The following is a 13,384-nucleotide window of genomic DNA, read 5'->3' as shown; positions in this document are numbered from 1 at the left end:
TGGGAGTTAGGGTGGGCACCAAGTCGGCTGTGCTGAATTACATCTGGTCTCCATGGTGTGCAATGGGTTCTGAGAGGGGTGTGTGTAAGACAGTCGGCCATGTTCAGAAACTCCTGGAAGTACAGGTGGATGGGTGGAAGGGTTTCTGGGAGGAAAGGCCGCCCACTGGGCAGTGAGGCAGAAGGAAGAGCAGAGAGGCTAGGTGAGGTGCTGAGCCTAGGCTCTCCCTAAGGCTCAAACTGTAAGACATCTTGGAACTCAGAGATGAATACGGTTTTGATTTTTAAAAGTATACATGAGGTGTAATTTAAAAACAAACAACAATAAGAAAAATTTGTGATGTCAGTTGTCTTCACTGGTTTTCTGCTACCGAGACACCACCATAAATCCCTCCACAAATCAAGGTATAACGAAAAGAGGGTATTCTGATCCACAGTCTGGGGGTCCAACATTGAGGGGCTCCACACGGTGATGGCCTCTGGTTGGCAGAGTCCCACGGCAGCCTAGAACCGTGTGATGATGCGAGGGCTGCTGTGTATGGTGTGTGCAGGTGTGTGTGAGTATGGAAGTGTGTGGCATGTGGTATGTATGTACATGTGTGTGTGTGTAGTGTGTGGTGTGTGCATGTTCGTATGTGTAGTACATGGTATGTGTGTGCTTGTTTGTGTGTATGGTATGTGATATGTATATATGCATGTATGTGTGTATGGTATGTGGTATGTGTGTATGTATGTGTGTAGTATGAAGTGTGCATATATTCATGTACAGAAGTGTGTGTGGTATGTGATGTATACATGTACGTATGTGTGTGAGTGTGTAGTATGTGTATATGTGTGTGTTTAGTACATGGTGTGTGTAAGCATGTATGTAAGTGTGTAAGGTATGTGGTATGTGTGTGTAGTGTGAAGTGTGTGTGTGTGTGTATTCATGTATACAAGCGTGTGTGGTATGTGGTGTGTGCGTGTGTATAAGCACGTGTGTAAGTGTGGTGTGTGTCCCTCCCTTCTGGCATTCCCCTTCTTAGGATTCGATCACAGGACTCCAGCCTCAGCTAATTCAGAGTCCCCACCGCTGGATCCCCTTCCCACCCTCTGAAGGCCTCTCAGTGGATACTGAATTTCAGCACGTGAAGCCTGGTGAACAAGTGTGCCCACAATGCTCATATGCATGCTGCAGCAATGATGACACTTGTACCCAGACCTGTGGCAGCTCACCTGGCAGGCAAGTAGAGCTGGTCGAATAATGGGAGCGTCACCTATTCCACAGGCCAGGGCCCAACTTGAGCTGCCTTCTCACCCCCTTCCTGCCTACAGCTGTTCTGTCTCCTGACCCATCTTCACTGGACATAACCTAGTGTTCAGTGTCCCAGGCACTGGAGCCAGAATGCCTGGGCTCAAACCCAGCTCTGAACCTTACCTCCAACGAGTTCCTTAAAACATTGGCCTTGGGCCTGGAGAGATGGCTCAGTGGTTAAGAGAATTGACTGCTCTTCGAGAGATCTTGAGTTCAATCCCAGCAACCACATGGTGGCTCACAACCATTTGTAATGAGATCTGATGCCCTCTTCTGGTGTGTCTGAAGACAGCTACAGTGTACTTCTGTATAATAAATAAATAAATCTTTAAAAAAAAAGTTGGCCTTGTTTCTTCATCAACAAAATGGACACAGAGTAGCCACTCCAGAGTCCTGTTGTAAGAATCAAACAACAAAATACAGGTAAAGTGCACAAACCAACTCCTGGTGCTTAGAGGCACACACACACACACACACACACACACACACACATACACCCCATATCCCTTACACAAGCACACATGTGCACACACACACATCCTACACATACATACAAATACACATATTTACTCACACACACAACACACACCACACACACACACCACATATCCCTCACACACAAATACACATACATGCACACACAAACACACACACATACAAACACACATACTTACACACACAGCATCACACACACACACATTGCATACACCACACACACACACACACCACATATCCCTCACACACAAACACATACATACAAACACACATACTTACACACACAACATAACACACACACATTTCCCTCACACATAAATACACACACACACACACACACACTCTCTCTCTCTCTCTCTCTCTCTCTCTCTCTCTCTCTCTCTCTCTGCTGGGGATAAAGAGGACATGGTTTCCTATCTTCAAAATGCCAACCTCTACTTGGGAAATGGTCACTCTGTGGTGTTAGATAAAATTTAGCATGAAACCAAGTCTGAACACATGTCTGTTCCACTAGCCGATGTCAACTAGACAGAGCAGGCTCACGACAGGAAAGGAGCACAGCGAGCAGGCGTTGGCGTTTGGGAGACGTGAGTGTGCTGTGAGTGCACACCCACTCTGTTCCTCCCCACGGCACTGACCCTCTGAAGCCCTGCCAACCTCCATGGCCCAGTCCCTATGAGATCTTCGCCCTCCCCGGGGAGCGGCTGTCATGACTTGGCATGGGTGTGGTGCGTTTTACAAGCCAGTCCACAGGGATGACGATCATCACTAAATGCTATCCACTGCTAAGGCTTTCCAACAGTGGTGCCTACAACCGGGGCGAAAACGCCCTGTAAATGCTGTAGCATGAGAGCCCAACTCCATCCAAATCACTTCCCGATTAAAGCATAATTTCCTTAAGAGTGTAAAATTCTTGTTATGTAATTTCTTTGCGGGGTGGTATTTAAGTCAAATCCTTTTTACTGCTAAGAATTCTGACTCTGCCAAGAGCTACTTCGTTATGTCAGTTACTCTGGCAGAAAAGAACGTGCTAAGGTTGTTAACCACCAGATGCTTTCGGCAAATGCTTCTACTTACTTACTGAGCGAGTGTCCGGCTAGCGCTTCTGTACGGGGTGTTAGAGAGGTCTGACTTGGGCAGACCCGCCACTCATTGCCCCACACTCACGGTTGCTGGGTTTGTCTTCTTCTGAATGCCCATGCGCACCAGCTCTCCGGGGAAGGAGGATTACTACATGTGTACACGCCCCTCGTCTTCAGGGAGGCACTATAAGACACGATGGCCCTGAATCGAGCCAGGGAACATTCTCCAGTAAACCCAGGCAGTGCCAGGCACTGCCAAAAGGCGAGAATGCTCAGGAGACCCTAGGACCAGTCTGGGAAGAGCGTAAATCAAGCAGGGCGCCTTACCCACTAGGGAGCCAGGGCACTGGTAGGCGGAAGAGCCCTAAGGATCCAGGAGCCCTAAGTTATTGTCCTGGAGAATCTTAAATGACAAAGAGGCAGAGAGGGGAGATGCAGGGTTCTGTCACTCAAAAAGGGTACTCCAGTGTCTCAAGCTCTCTAAGTGGTGATTTAATTACTGATGTGCTGATGGTGGGCACCTTGAGGCTCCAAACCCTTTGGCCTGGTCTGCCCAGCATCCTGGCTTCACGTCCAACTCCCTCACAGACCAACACTGCCCCGTTATCTGCTCATCCTCCTGTCTCCTGTCTGCCTTAGAGGAGCCTTAACCCAGGTACTCTCTCCCTCTTCAAGTGTAGATAATGTCACCCACTGTCTCTCCTGAACTCCGCCCATCCTGCATAAATTACCACAGCCTCTCCTAGGATTTCAGCCTCAGGCTCCCACATCCACTTCTGCCTGCTCTCCCAGACTACCCTCTCCACCACTCTGACAGGACCTTTCAGAGATAAGCACCTAGCCAGATGAGGTGACCAGGACGATCACATTGGGGCTGAAATTCAAGGCCCGCATGAGCGGAATAAAGAAGTCTCTAAAAAAAGAAGGAAGGACTAAGATCAGCTGAAAGTCTGTTAAGGTCATTCCCCTGACTCTGTTTCACTCCGTCCCCCTACATTACGGCAAGCCACTGTACTCTTAACCCTGAGCTTCCTGCCGCTTCCCTAGGCCTGGAGTGTCCCTCCTGCCTTTGGCCCACTGGCCAGCAGTGAGTGGGCTGTGAAGGACGAAGGACGGCCAAGTCTTCCTTAGGAGAGCGTCCTGAGACCCTAACACCTGCAGCACCCCCCCCATAGTTCCTTAGCCCACTTGGCACAAGCTGTCTTGGGGTCACTAAGTAACTGAAAACGGTGTTGACATTTTACTCCTGATGAGCACAGTAGGGCTTCTTAAAGGGCAGAGCAGGAGGGCCCAGCGGGTCACTGGAGCCTGGGAACCATGTGACAATGAGCGGCACAGTTGGGGCCCACATTCTTGTGGAATACACAAAGGAATGGACAGAGGGGGCTGAGGCTAGAGGGGTAGATAGGGAAGGCTCTTCAAACCCAACAGGCGAGGACTGAGCTGAGAACAAAAAACCTTCCATATCTAGGGGGACCACGAATTTAACGGTGTGTGTGTGTGTGTGTGTGTGTGTGTGTGTGTGTGTGTACAAGTCCATGCCTGTGCACATGTATATGTGTGTGGTGCATGTACAAGCCCATGCCTGTGCACATGTATGTGTGTGTGTGCTGCATGTATAAGTCCATGCCTGTGCACATGTATGTGTGTGTGTGGTACATGTACAAGTCCATGCCTGTGCACATGTATGTGTTTGTGTTGCACATGGTTGTGTGTTTTATGTGTGTACGTGTCCATGTCTGTTCCTGTGTGAGCTATATGTGTACATATCTGTATCATAGGTATATGTGTCTGTGTCTGTACATGTGTGGGGTGGGAGCAGAGATCCGGTGTCTTCCTCCATTGTTCTCCACTTTCTTTTTGAGACAGGACCTCTCACTGAACCTGGACCTTACTAGATTGGTGGTTAGCAAGAACCCTCCTGTCTCTGCTCCCCAGTGCTGGGAGTATAGAAGCATACCGCTGTCCCTGGCTTCATACATGGGGCCCAAGGATTCAAATTCACATCTCTTATTTGGATGGCCAGCACTTTACCCACTGAGCCATTTCCGCAACTCCATATTGCCCTCAGCCCACTGTAGGTGTTCATCAGAAACCAGCTTAGTTTGCCGAATAGTCTTTAAGCCCTCTCCAGGGTAGCTTTGTGCTGAAGGGCCACACCTGGGAACCCTCAACTGTACTCAAGAGGCGGTACCCCCTACACAGAGTACACCATCAGCCCAGGACCGCACCCCAATACAGCCACCACCCTTAGGGACCTGTGGTTAGATCCCCGCCTCTATGACTACAAAGCCTCCTGTAGGAAGCTTCCCATGAGAAGCCCCCAGGCTCGGCGTGATGCTCTGGGCCTTTAGGCATATTATAGACCAGATTGCTCCTGTCAGTACCGTTATGAATAAGGTCAGGAGTTTAAAAATTTTCCAAAAAGCTAACAGGATAAAGAAAGATGCCCACCGGCGGCCCAGGAGTACACAGCAAGCACATGGTTTTACACTCCAACTATGTTTTTTAAAAAGGTACAGTTCTGAATAAACAAAGCCAGAAGCATGTCTACCTGGTTTGGGGGGTTGTTTTTGTTTGTTTGTTTTTTGTTTGTTTGTTTGTTTGTTTGGGGTTTTTGTTTGGTTTTGGTTTGGGGGGTTTTTTGTTTGGTTGGTTTGGTTTTTGCAGGTAGGGAATGGAGCGGGAAGGGGTAGTAAGATAGGATCTCGCGACTTAGCTGTTGAGCTCACTGGGTGCAGACAGTATTGAACTCCTAGATGCCCTACCTCCCACTGGGATTACAGGGATGTCTACCACCTCGCCCAGCTTGTGCCTGATTCTTCTTTGTTGTTGGTACAAAAAAACAATTCATTTATTTCTGCTTTATGTGCATTGATGTTTTGCCCGTGTGCATGTGTGTGAATGTCTATGTGAGAGCATCAGATCCACTGAAATTGGAGTTGCAGACAGTTGTGAGCCGCCATGTGGGTGCTGGGAATCGCACCCTGGTACTCCGGAAGGGCAGCTGGTGCTCTTAACCGTCGGGTGATCTCTCCAGCCCCCTGTATGCTTAAAGAAGTTATAAATACTGTGCTTTGAAAGAAAAACAAATAAAAACCTCCCCCCAAAGAATCGTCTCTTTAGAGGAAATACACTCTCTGCTGACCAAAGCCAGGACTCCCCAGCCTGTACGGAAAGAGCTATGTCCCCAGCAGGATGGTAAATGTGCTTGTCAGATGTCAGTGGGAGGGTTTCCATCATCGGTAGTTATGCGACATGGAGAGCATTTAACAGGCGTTCGCCCTTTTTTTTATTAGCATCTTTCTGAATGCATTTAGACCATTTCCCCAGTACTAGAACTTGCCCCCTTTCTCCAGGCTGATCCGAGGTTTTAAAGAGGAAGACTAATCGTCCATTAAAGAAAAACTTCTAATTACAAAATAGAGCAGATTCTGAGTCACTGGAGAGAACGCCTTCAGAACACTCAAGGCTCAGGGGCCGTTTTCCATGCCCTCAGCAACGCAAGATTTTTGGGCGTGGACAAACTGTTAACAGCAGATGAGAAGACGGTATCTCTCCTTTCTTCGCCACATCCTCCCGGACTATTTCTTTTAGATTAAAAAAAAATGCATGAAAGGGACTCTCATTATTTTGGATATAAAGTCTATGTGATTAGTGATCGCTTTTAAAACAAAACACTTGGCTTGTTTATAACGTCATTAATGCTTGCGGTTTACTTATAAAATAGGTTCCTCGCTGGATGGAGGGCCCGGATGGCAATTAGGCAACCTCCCACAGGCGAGGTGTGCGCTCTCACGCTCCCATGCGGGTTCTTCCTTTTGATTGGCCACCACCGGCCCTGCCAGACCCTTCCAGGTCAGAGCTACGCCATGCAGGAGAGTGTGTGACAGTGTGACACAAGTTTGGAGATGCCTCAGTGTCCAGGTGGTTCCCTGAGGAGGTCCTAGATCCAGCTAAAACTTTTAAGTATTGGTCACGTTGAAAAGCTGACCAGAAGTCATAGTTAAGAGACAGTCACCAGTACTACAGACATCAGAAGGGACTGAGATGATTAAGAAGGGGCTGCCGAGATGGCTCGGTTGGTAAAGGTGATTGCCGTGAAGCCTGATGACCTGAGTTCAATTCCCTGAACCCACAGAGTGGAAGGAGAGAATCAGCTCCTGCAAGTTGCCCCCTAGTCTCCATCCACATGCCAAGGCAGAGGCACAAACACTCAAGTGTGCACGCACACACACACACACACACACACACACACAAATAGAAACGTAATTTAAAAAATTTAAATGTTACTATTAAATCACCGTTAGCTCTTAAAGGAGAAATAAATGGAAGTGAAAACAAATTTCTAGCTGGATGCAGCCCATGCCTTTAATCCCAGCAAGCAGGAGGCAGAGGCAGGCAGATCTCTGAGTTCGAGGCCAGCCTGGTCTACACAGCGAGTTCCAGAACAGCAAGAGTTAAACAGTGGGACCTTAAAACAAACAAACAACAACAAACAAAAACAAATTTCCATTTCAAAGTGAGAGAAAAGTATTTCCAGGAGCTGGAAAGATCACCCTACAATGGAATTTGAGTAGGCGGGACAAGTAAGGCTGACTGGCCCTGGTCATTAGCAAGAAAAAAAAAAAAAAGGCACGGGCCACTTTGGGAAGGCAGGAGACATACTACACAGAGTCCAGAGGGAACCCAAGGGTTTTCTCAACACCTCTTTCACAGGGAAGAAGGGAAGCGAAGGCTATGAGCCAGGGCCATAAGCTTCCAACCTCCACGCTGCCTCCAAGCTAACCGCCAGGGAGTCCTGGGCCCACCCACAGCACACAGAGCACGGGTTATGTTGGATAATCATTTGATAGAGTCCTGCCTACCGAAGGAAACGCCCCCAAACAAAATAAAATTACTAACAGTAAGAAAGTAAGAGCAAGAACCTGGCCACAGTAAAACACTAGACTCCTCGGTAAACTTAGGCAGTGATGACCGGAGAAGCAGCCGATATCATCTCAGACCGGATGGGTAGGGCGATGTGTCTGGCTCTACTTAAAGAACTCGCCAGGGGGCTGGCAAGATGGCTAAGCACCTGCTGCCAAGCCTGCTGACCCAGTCTCCACTCCCGGGTCCCGAGTGGCAGGAGAGGACTGACTCCCCAAAAGAAAGCCTCCGACTTCTGTATGGGCAGCACGGTGCCCCCAATGACCTCACACAATTAATATGAATGTAATTGAAACACAAACATACCACGGCTGGCCACAGTGGCACAGGCTAGTTCCTGCCACCCCGACACTAAGGATGTGAGGACAAGAGGTTCAGTATTCTGTTCAGCCTGTACTACACCAGGAGACACTGTTCTCCAAACACGCGCGCACAACAAAACACGGAAAGGCCGTGTCTAGATTCACAGTCACCTGCAGGTAACGAGTTAAAAAGCAATGAAAAAAAGAAGCAAATGTGGGTGACACAAATCAAGATTAGGGGTCTAGAACAGTGCAGAATGAGCAATTTACCTTCCTCCCCCCTGCACCCTCAAAAAGGTGTCAATGAGGGTTGGGGATTTAGCTCAGTGGTAGAGCGCTTGCCTAGCAAGCGCAAGGCCCTGGGTTCGGTCCCCAGCTCCGAAAAAAAGAAAAAGAAAAAAAAAGTGTCAATGCTGTCCTGGAACTCACTATGTACACTAGACTGGCCTTGAACACGCAGAGATCCACCTGCCTCTGCCTCTGCCTCCCATGAGTACTGGGATTAAAGGCACACACCGCCATGCCCTGCAAATTGTTTATGTTAACGTTTAATCAAAAGAAGAGTCTAGAAGAAGGCTGGTGGGCTTCAAACACAGGCTGACCCACTGGCACGTGTGGGAGATTAAATTTGATTGTTACAGACCCAGAGAACAAAATGAGGGCCAGCTTTTGGCTCCACGCAGAACCCGATGGTCTGAACTGCACAAACAAGGAAATGTTACATGAGGGCTGGTGAGTGGCATCTAGTGTCGCCGGCCGTCCTCTGCACCAGGGGTAGGGGCAGAGGCAGGCCGGAGGGCCTCTATTTCAGCAAGAGCAGCCACATCTGTTGGATTCACCTTTGGACTTCTAGGTCGGCCCGACTTTAGAGAATCAGCTCAAAGTCCTAAGAAAACAACCAAGAACCGGAGATTGCCTGCTGAGTGAAGTGTCCGTCTGTTCGCTGACTCCTAGTGAGCTGACAGACAGAAATATCTACAGACCCACAGGTACAAAGCAGGGACATTCTGTCTCCTTCCCATCCCAGTCTCTCCTGGGTCTTGCTGCTTTATCAGCGAGTGTAGGAGAAAGAGCTTGAGATAGATAGCTCAAAAAATTCAAATAGGCTCATTGAAATACTTAAACCCAGTGTTACCACATAATCCAGAAATTCCGCTCCTAATTACCTGCCAAGAAAAATAAGGACCTATGTCCACACAGAAGTGAGCGTGTTGGTCTAGCATTACCCATATCAGGGGGGGAAAAATCATCTTATTGAAGCCCATGGTTGTACCTGATTAATATATGATGATTAAAAACATCTTTGGGGGCTGGAGCTTAGCAGTTAAGAGCGAGAACTTGCAGAGGCCCCAAGTTTGATCTCCCGCATTCACGTCCTACAGCTCAGAAAGATATGCAAAAATCCAGGTGCAGGGGACCAGGCACCTCTGGCTTCCACAAGCACCTGAATTCAGGTCACATAACCCTCTACGGAAATGTACATATGCAAAATTAAAACACGTCTTTTATAAAAACTTTTTTTTTTAATATCCGGAATCCATAGAGGATTAACGGTTGTCAGGGGCTAGGGCAATGGTACCAATTGCGAATGGTTACCATGGGTACTTTTTGGTGTGGTAAAACTATTTGCTTCCCAGAACTATAGAAATGAATTAATAAAAATAAGATAAGGGTTGGTGAGATGGCTCGCTGGGCAAAAGTGCTTGTCCCCAAGACGGAGGACCCGGGTTTCATCCCTGGTGTCCACATTAGGTAGATGGAGAGAACCTACTTTCTCAAGTTGTATTCTGGCCTGAAGGGACAGACACACAGACACACAGACACACACACACTACAGAAATAAATGTGATAAAAATTAAAAATAAAAACTCTTCTCGGAGGATAGCTAGAGCCCACTTTTCAGAACACTGTTTTCATTACAACGTTAAGAAGCATTTGTGGGGCTAAGGAGATGGCTTAGTTTGAATCCCCACTATTTTTTTTTTTTGAGCTGAGGACTGAACCAGGGCCTTGCACTTGCTAGGCAAGCGCTCTACCACTGAGCTAAATCCCCAACCCTGAATCCCCACTATTAAAAGGTGCAATGACACACACCTGTACTCCAGAGCTGGGGACGGGAGAATGCTAGCCAGCCATTCTAACCAAAAGAGAAGGCCCCGGATTCAGTAGAAAGACCCTGTCTCAAAAGCTCAGCAGAGAGACACCAGAGGCCAACCTCTGCCCTTCATGTGCATATGAACAGGTGCATGCACCTGCACCCATCTGTGCATACACACGTACACACACCACTCCCCCATACACACACATGCATACACACCTACACCCTTATATGCATACACATACCTGCATAAATACATATACACAGCACTGCCCCACACACCTGCACCCATATGTGCATACATACATATATACAGCACTGCCCTATACAAACGCACACACCTGCACCCATATGTGTATACACCACACCATTCTCCCATACACACATATATGCATATGTGCCCATATACACATTCACGCATGTACACACACACACACACACACACACACACACACACGTTTGAGATTCCCAGCTCACTTTACAAATTCTAAATATTTAGAAGGAAAAAAAATGCATGCAACTTCAACTTAAACAAGTGAGCAGACCCCTAAAAGATGTGCATGGACAGCCTTTTCAGGAGCTCGAAGGCTTCTGAACTTCCTAGCTGGCAGGCAGTAGAGACCAAGTACCGGGAGACAACAGAAAACAGTTGAGAGGTGAGCTTAGACATCTCATTGCTAAGGGGAGCGTCTCTTACAGATGTGTCCTTCCACCGGTACTTTGTCTTGTGGCCATCCGCTCGGTAAGTGTGTGCTGCCTCTTCTGAGGATGATCCAGTACAGCTAGGACTTGAGTCCCTGTCACTTTGAAAATCTTGAGTCGAGCTGGGCATATGAAAATGTGTGAGTTCACATATTACCCCGCTGGGACCTAGCCCCGGTGATGTAAATCTCTACTTTAAAAGTCAAGGACCCCCTTCCTGATGCCCCTAAGGAAACACTCAAGTTTCATTCAGTTCTTTTTGAGACGGCATCTCTGTGACCTGCTGCTTCAACTGAATCATGGTCGCAGTTAACCGAGTGGGATTCATTTATATTTTCACTTCATGCAAACCTACTGACTAACTTCACGCCAGCACATCTGTTGCCTAAGACACCCCTGGATAACAGCCATTTCTATCCCCCAAAGCCTCTTTGGTTTTAAACTTTCATCACGAAGGTAACTCCAAAAACTACATACTGCAGAGCTAACTCTTCAAGGGAAACAAATTCAACAGTTGTTGGTGTGGTCTTAAAGCACCATTATTGTTCTGTCTTAGAGCTATTTTTCCCCCAGTTGTCACCTCCCCAGCATAAAAGAGCTGGTTTTCAGCTTCCTTTCCGAATCTTCACTACCAGCCAAATATCATACCAGCAGCCCTAAGCCGGCAGCCGATAGAAGGCAAGAGTCCAAAATGAAACAACTTACAAATGAAACAATTTTATAGCCGAACTACCAAAGAAGCTGGGTGCCCCACCCTGAAGAGCTGCCCCAATAAAGTTCCTGTGCCCATTTTCATACTCCAACTGTCAATAATATGCCCACATACGGGGTATGCAAAGGCTTTGTGCCTGGCTAACGTTCCTTTTTGTGCGCCTCACGCCTGTCCCAGTCAACACAATGAGAATCCACCAGAACCACGCTAAAGGCTGTACCTGCCCGGGACTGCAAAAGTAGCTGTTTAGACGTGATTGATTATCAGTCAATTAAGGAAACTATTCAAAGTGCTAATTGAAGAATCTGTTCAACCTGCCCCGGAGCAGAAACATTCCCATGAGTCTATACTATTAAGTACCCCAGTGGCCGGTGGGAAACCAAACACAATCTATCTGCCCCACATGAAAACCGTAAGTATATATAGTCATTAAAAGAAAAAGGCAAATTCCACCAGACAAAGGGAAACAGGGTACCGAGTGAATCAGCACATTCGTCCCTCTGAATGCTCAGAGATAGCCAGCCCTCTTTTGCAAACAGGTGGTACCAAGCAAGAAACATTTCCCTAGAATTACAACTGCAATGTAAATTTTCTCCAGTCGTTCAAGGGTCTGGAATTGAAATTTATCCTGGCTGCACTCGAGCAAATTCTGCAAAAGCCACACTTCACCCCTTAACGAACTTCTGCCAAGGCAATAACTCCCAATATGAAAAAAAAAAGTGTGGTAAACTTTTGTGCATGAATTATCGTACATCACGCTCTGATAAAATATGCAGAGCGCGATGGAAAAAAATCTTTCCCAACCCTGCTAGAGAGACTATAAAATCTTTACAGCACGTATGATTCTATATATTTTTAAGATGCCATATTGGTAGCAATGGTTGTCTCCTCCCTGTAAAAACTGCCACACACATATACCCGGAGAAAGAGAAAAAAAATCTATGATGCCATAAACAAAATAAATAAGGTCTAACACTTTTAAGCCAGGTCCACCCGCTCCGGAGCACATTTAACCGTGATGATTCCATCCAAGTGACCCCAAAAGGATTCTGGAGGTCCATCTGCAGCCAGCCCTGCCTGCATCCTGAAAAGGTTTTTGTTTTTGTTTTTGTTTTTGTTTTGTTTTTTTGTTCCGGCAGTGATTTGTTTGCTGAGTTCTGCATCCAGCACTGTCCAAACAGATGTGAGTTTGGAAGCGAAAGAGCAACACGTCCCCGGAACGACGAGGTTGCCCGGGCCTCCCGGCTCCGGGGCTCCCGGGCTCCCGCGCGCGCTTTCCGCCGCTGCATCCGCTGGGGCTCTGAGAACCACAGATCCGCCCTCGCCGGGAGCCCGGGATGGGTATCGGGGAGCCCGGGAGCCCGCAGCCCGGGAGAAGCGCGGCCCCGCGGCCCCAGCACAATGCGCCGGCGGGAACCGGAGCCACTTGGCGCGGCCTCGCCCGCGGCCCGGCCTGGCCCTCGCCGCTCGGTCCCCGTGCCCCCGTCCGCCCGCCCATGCTCACCGTTGCAGAACTGCAGCAGCGAGGACGTGTCGTACAGGCTGCTATAGCTGGAGAAGCCGTCCTCCATGCTGAGGCCGGGCCGCGCCCGCTCCGGCCGCGCTCACCCACACACTGCGCCCTGCCGAGCCGCCGCGGCGCTGGCGCTGGGGCCGGCCCTGCTGTGGCTGCCGCCGGTCACCATGGCAACCCGGGCCCGCCGCCGCCGCCGCTGCCGCCGCCGCCGCCGAGAACGAGCAACCGGCGCCCGCGCTGCCCGCGAGGGGGCGG

General features: G+C 48.6%; 1 protein-coding gene across 10 annotated transcripts in view; it reads right to left on the bottom strand.

The window, feature by feature from the left end:
- Window positions 1–13,384, bottom strand: part of Eml1 (EMAP like 1) — a 173,372-nt gene that overhangs the window by 102,455 nt on the left and 57,533 nt on the right. For 3 of the 10 annotated variants that reach the window (NR_174191.1, NM_001399711.1, NM_001399710.1), the window contains exon 1: window positions 13,118–13,254. The exons of 6 other annotated variants lie outside the window; for them this stretch is intronic. Coding sequence is in view for 3 of the 4 variants with exons in the window: in NM_001399711.1 (NP_001386640.1) it covers window positions 13,118–13,184 (67 nt within the window). In the remaining variant the exon portion in view is untranslated. Of the gene's footprint in view, window positions 1–13,117; window positions 13,333–13,384 lie in introns of those variants that run through there. One more of the 10 variants, XM_039112546.2, reaches the window with a different exon arrangement.

This window comes from Rattus norvegicus, chromosome 6 (assembly GCF_036323735.1).
Source record: "Rattus norvegicus strain BN/NHsdMcwi chromosome 6, GRCr8, whole genome shotgun sequence".
NCBI lineage: Eukaryota > Metazoa > Chordata > Mammalia > Rodentia > Muridae > Rattus > Rattus norvegicus.
This window is presented reverse-complemented; position numbering and strand designations above follow the sequence as displayed.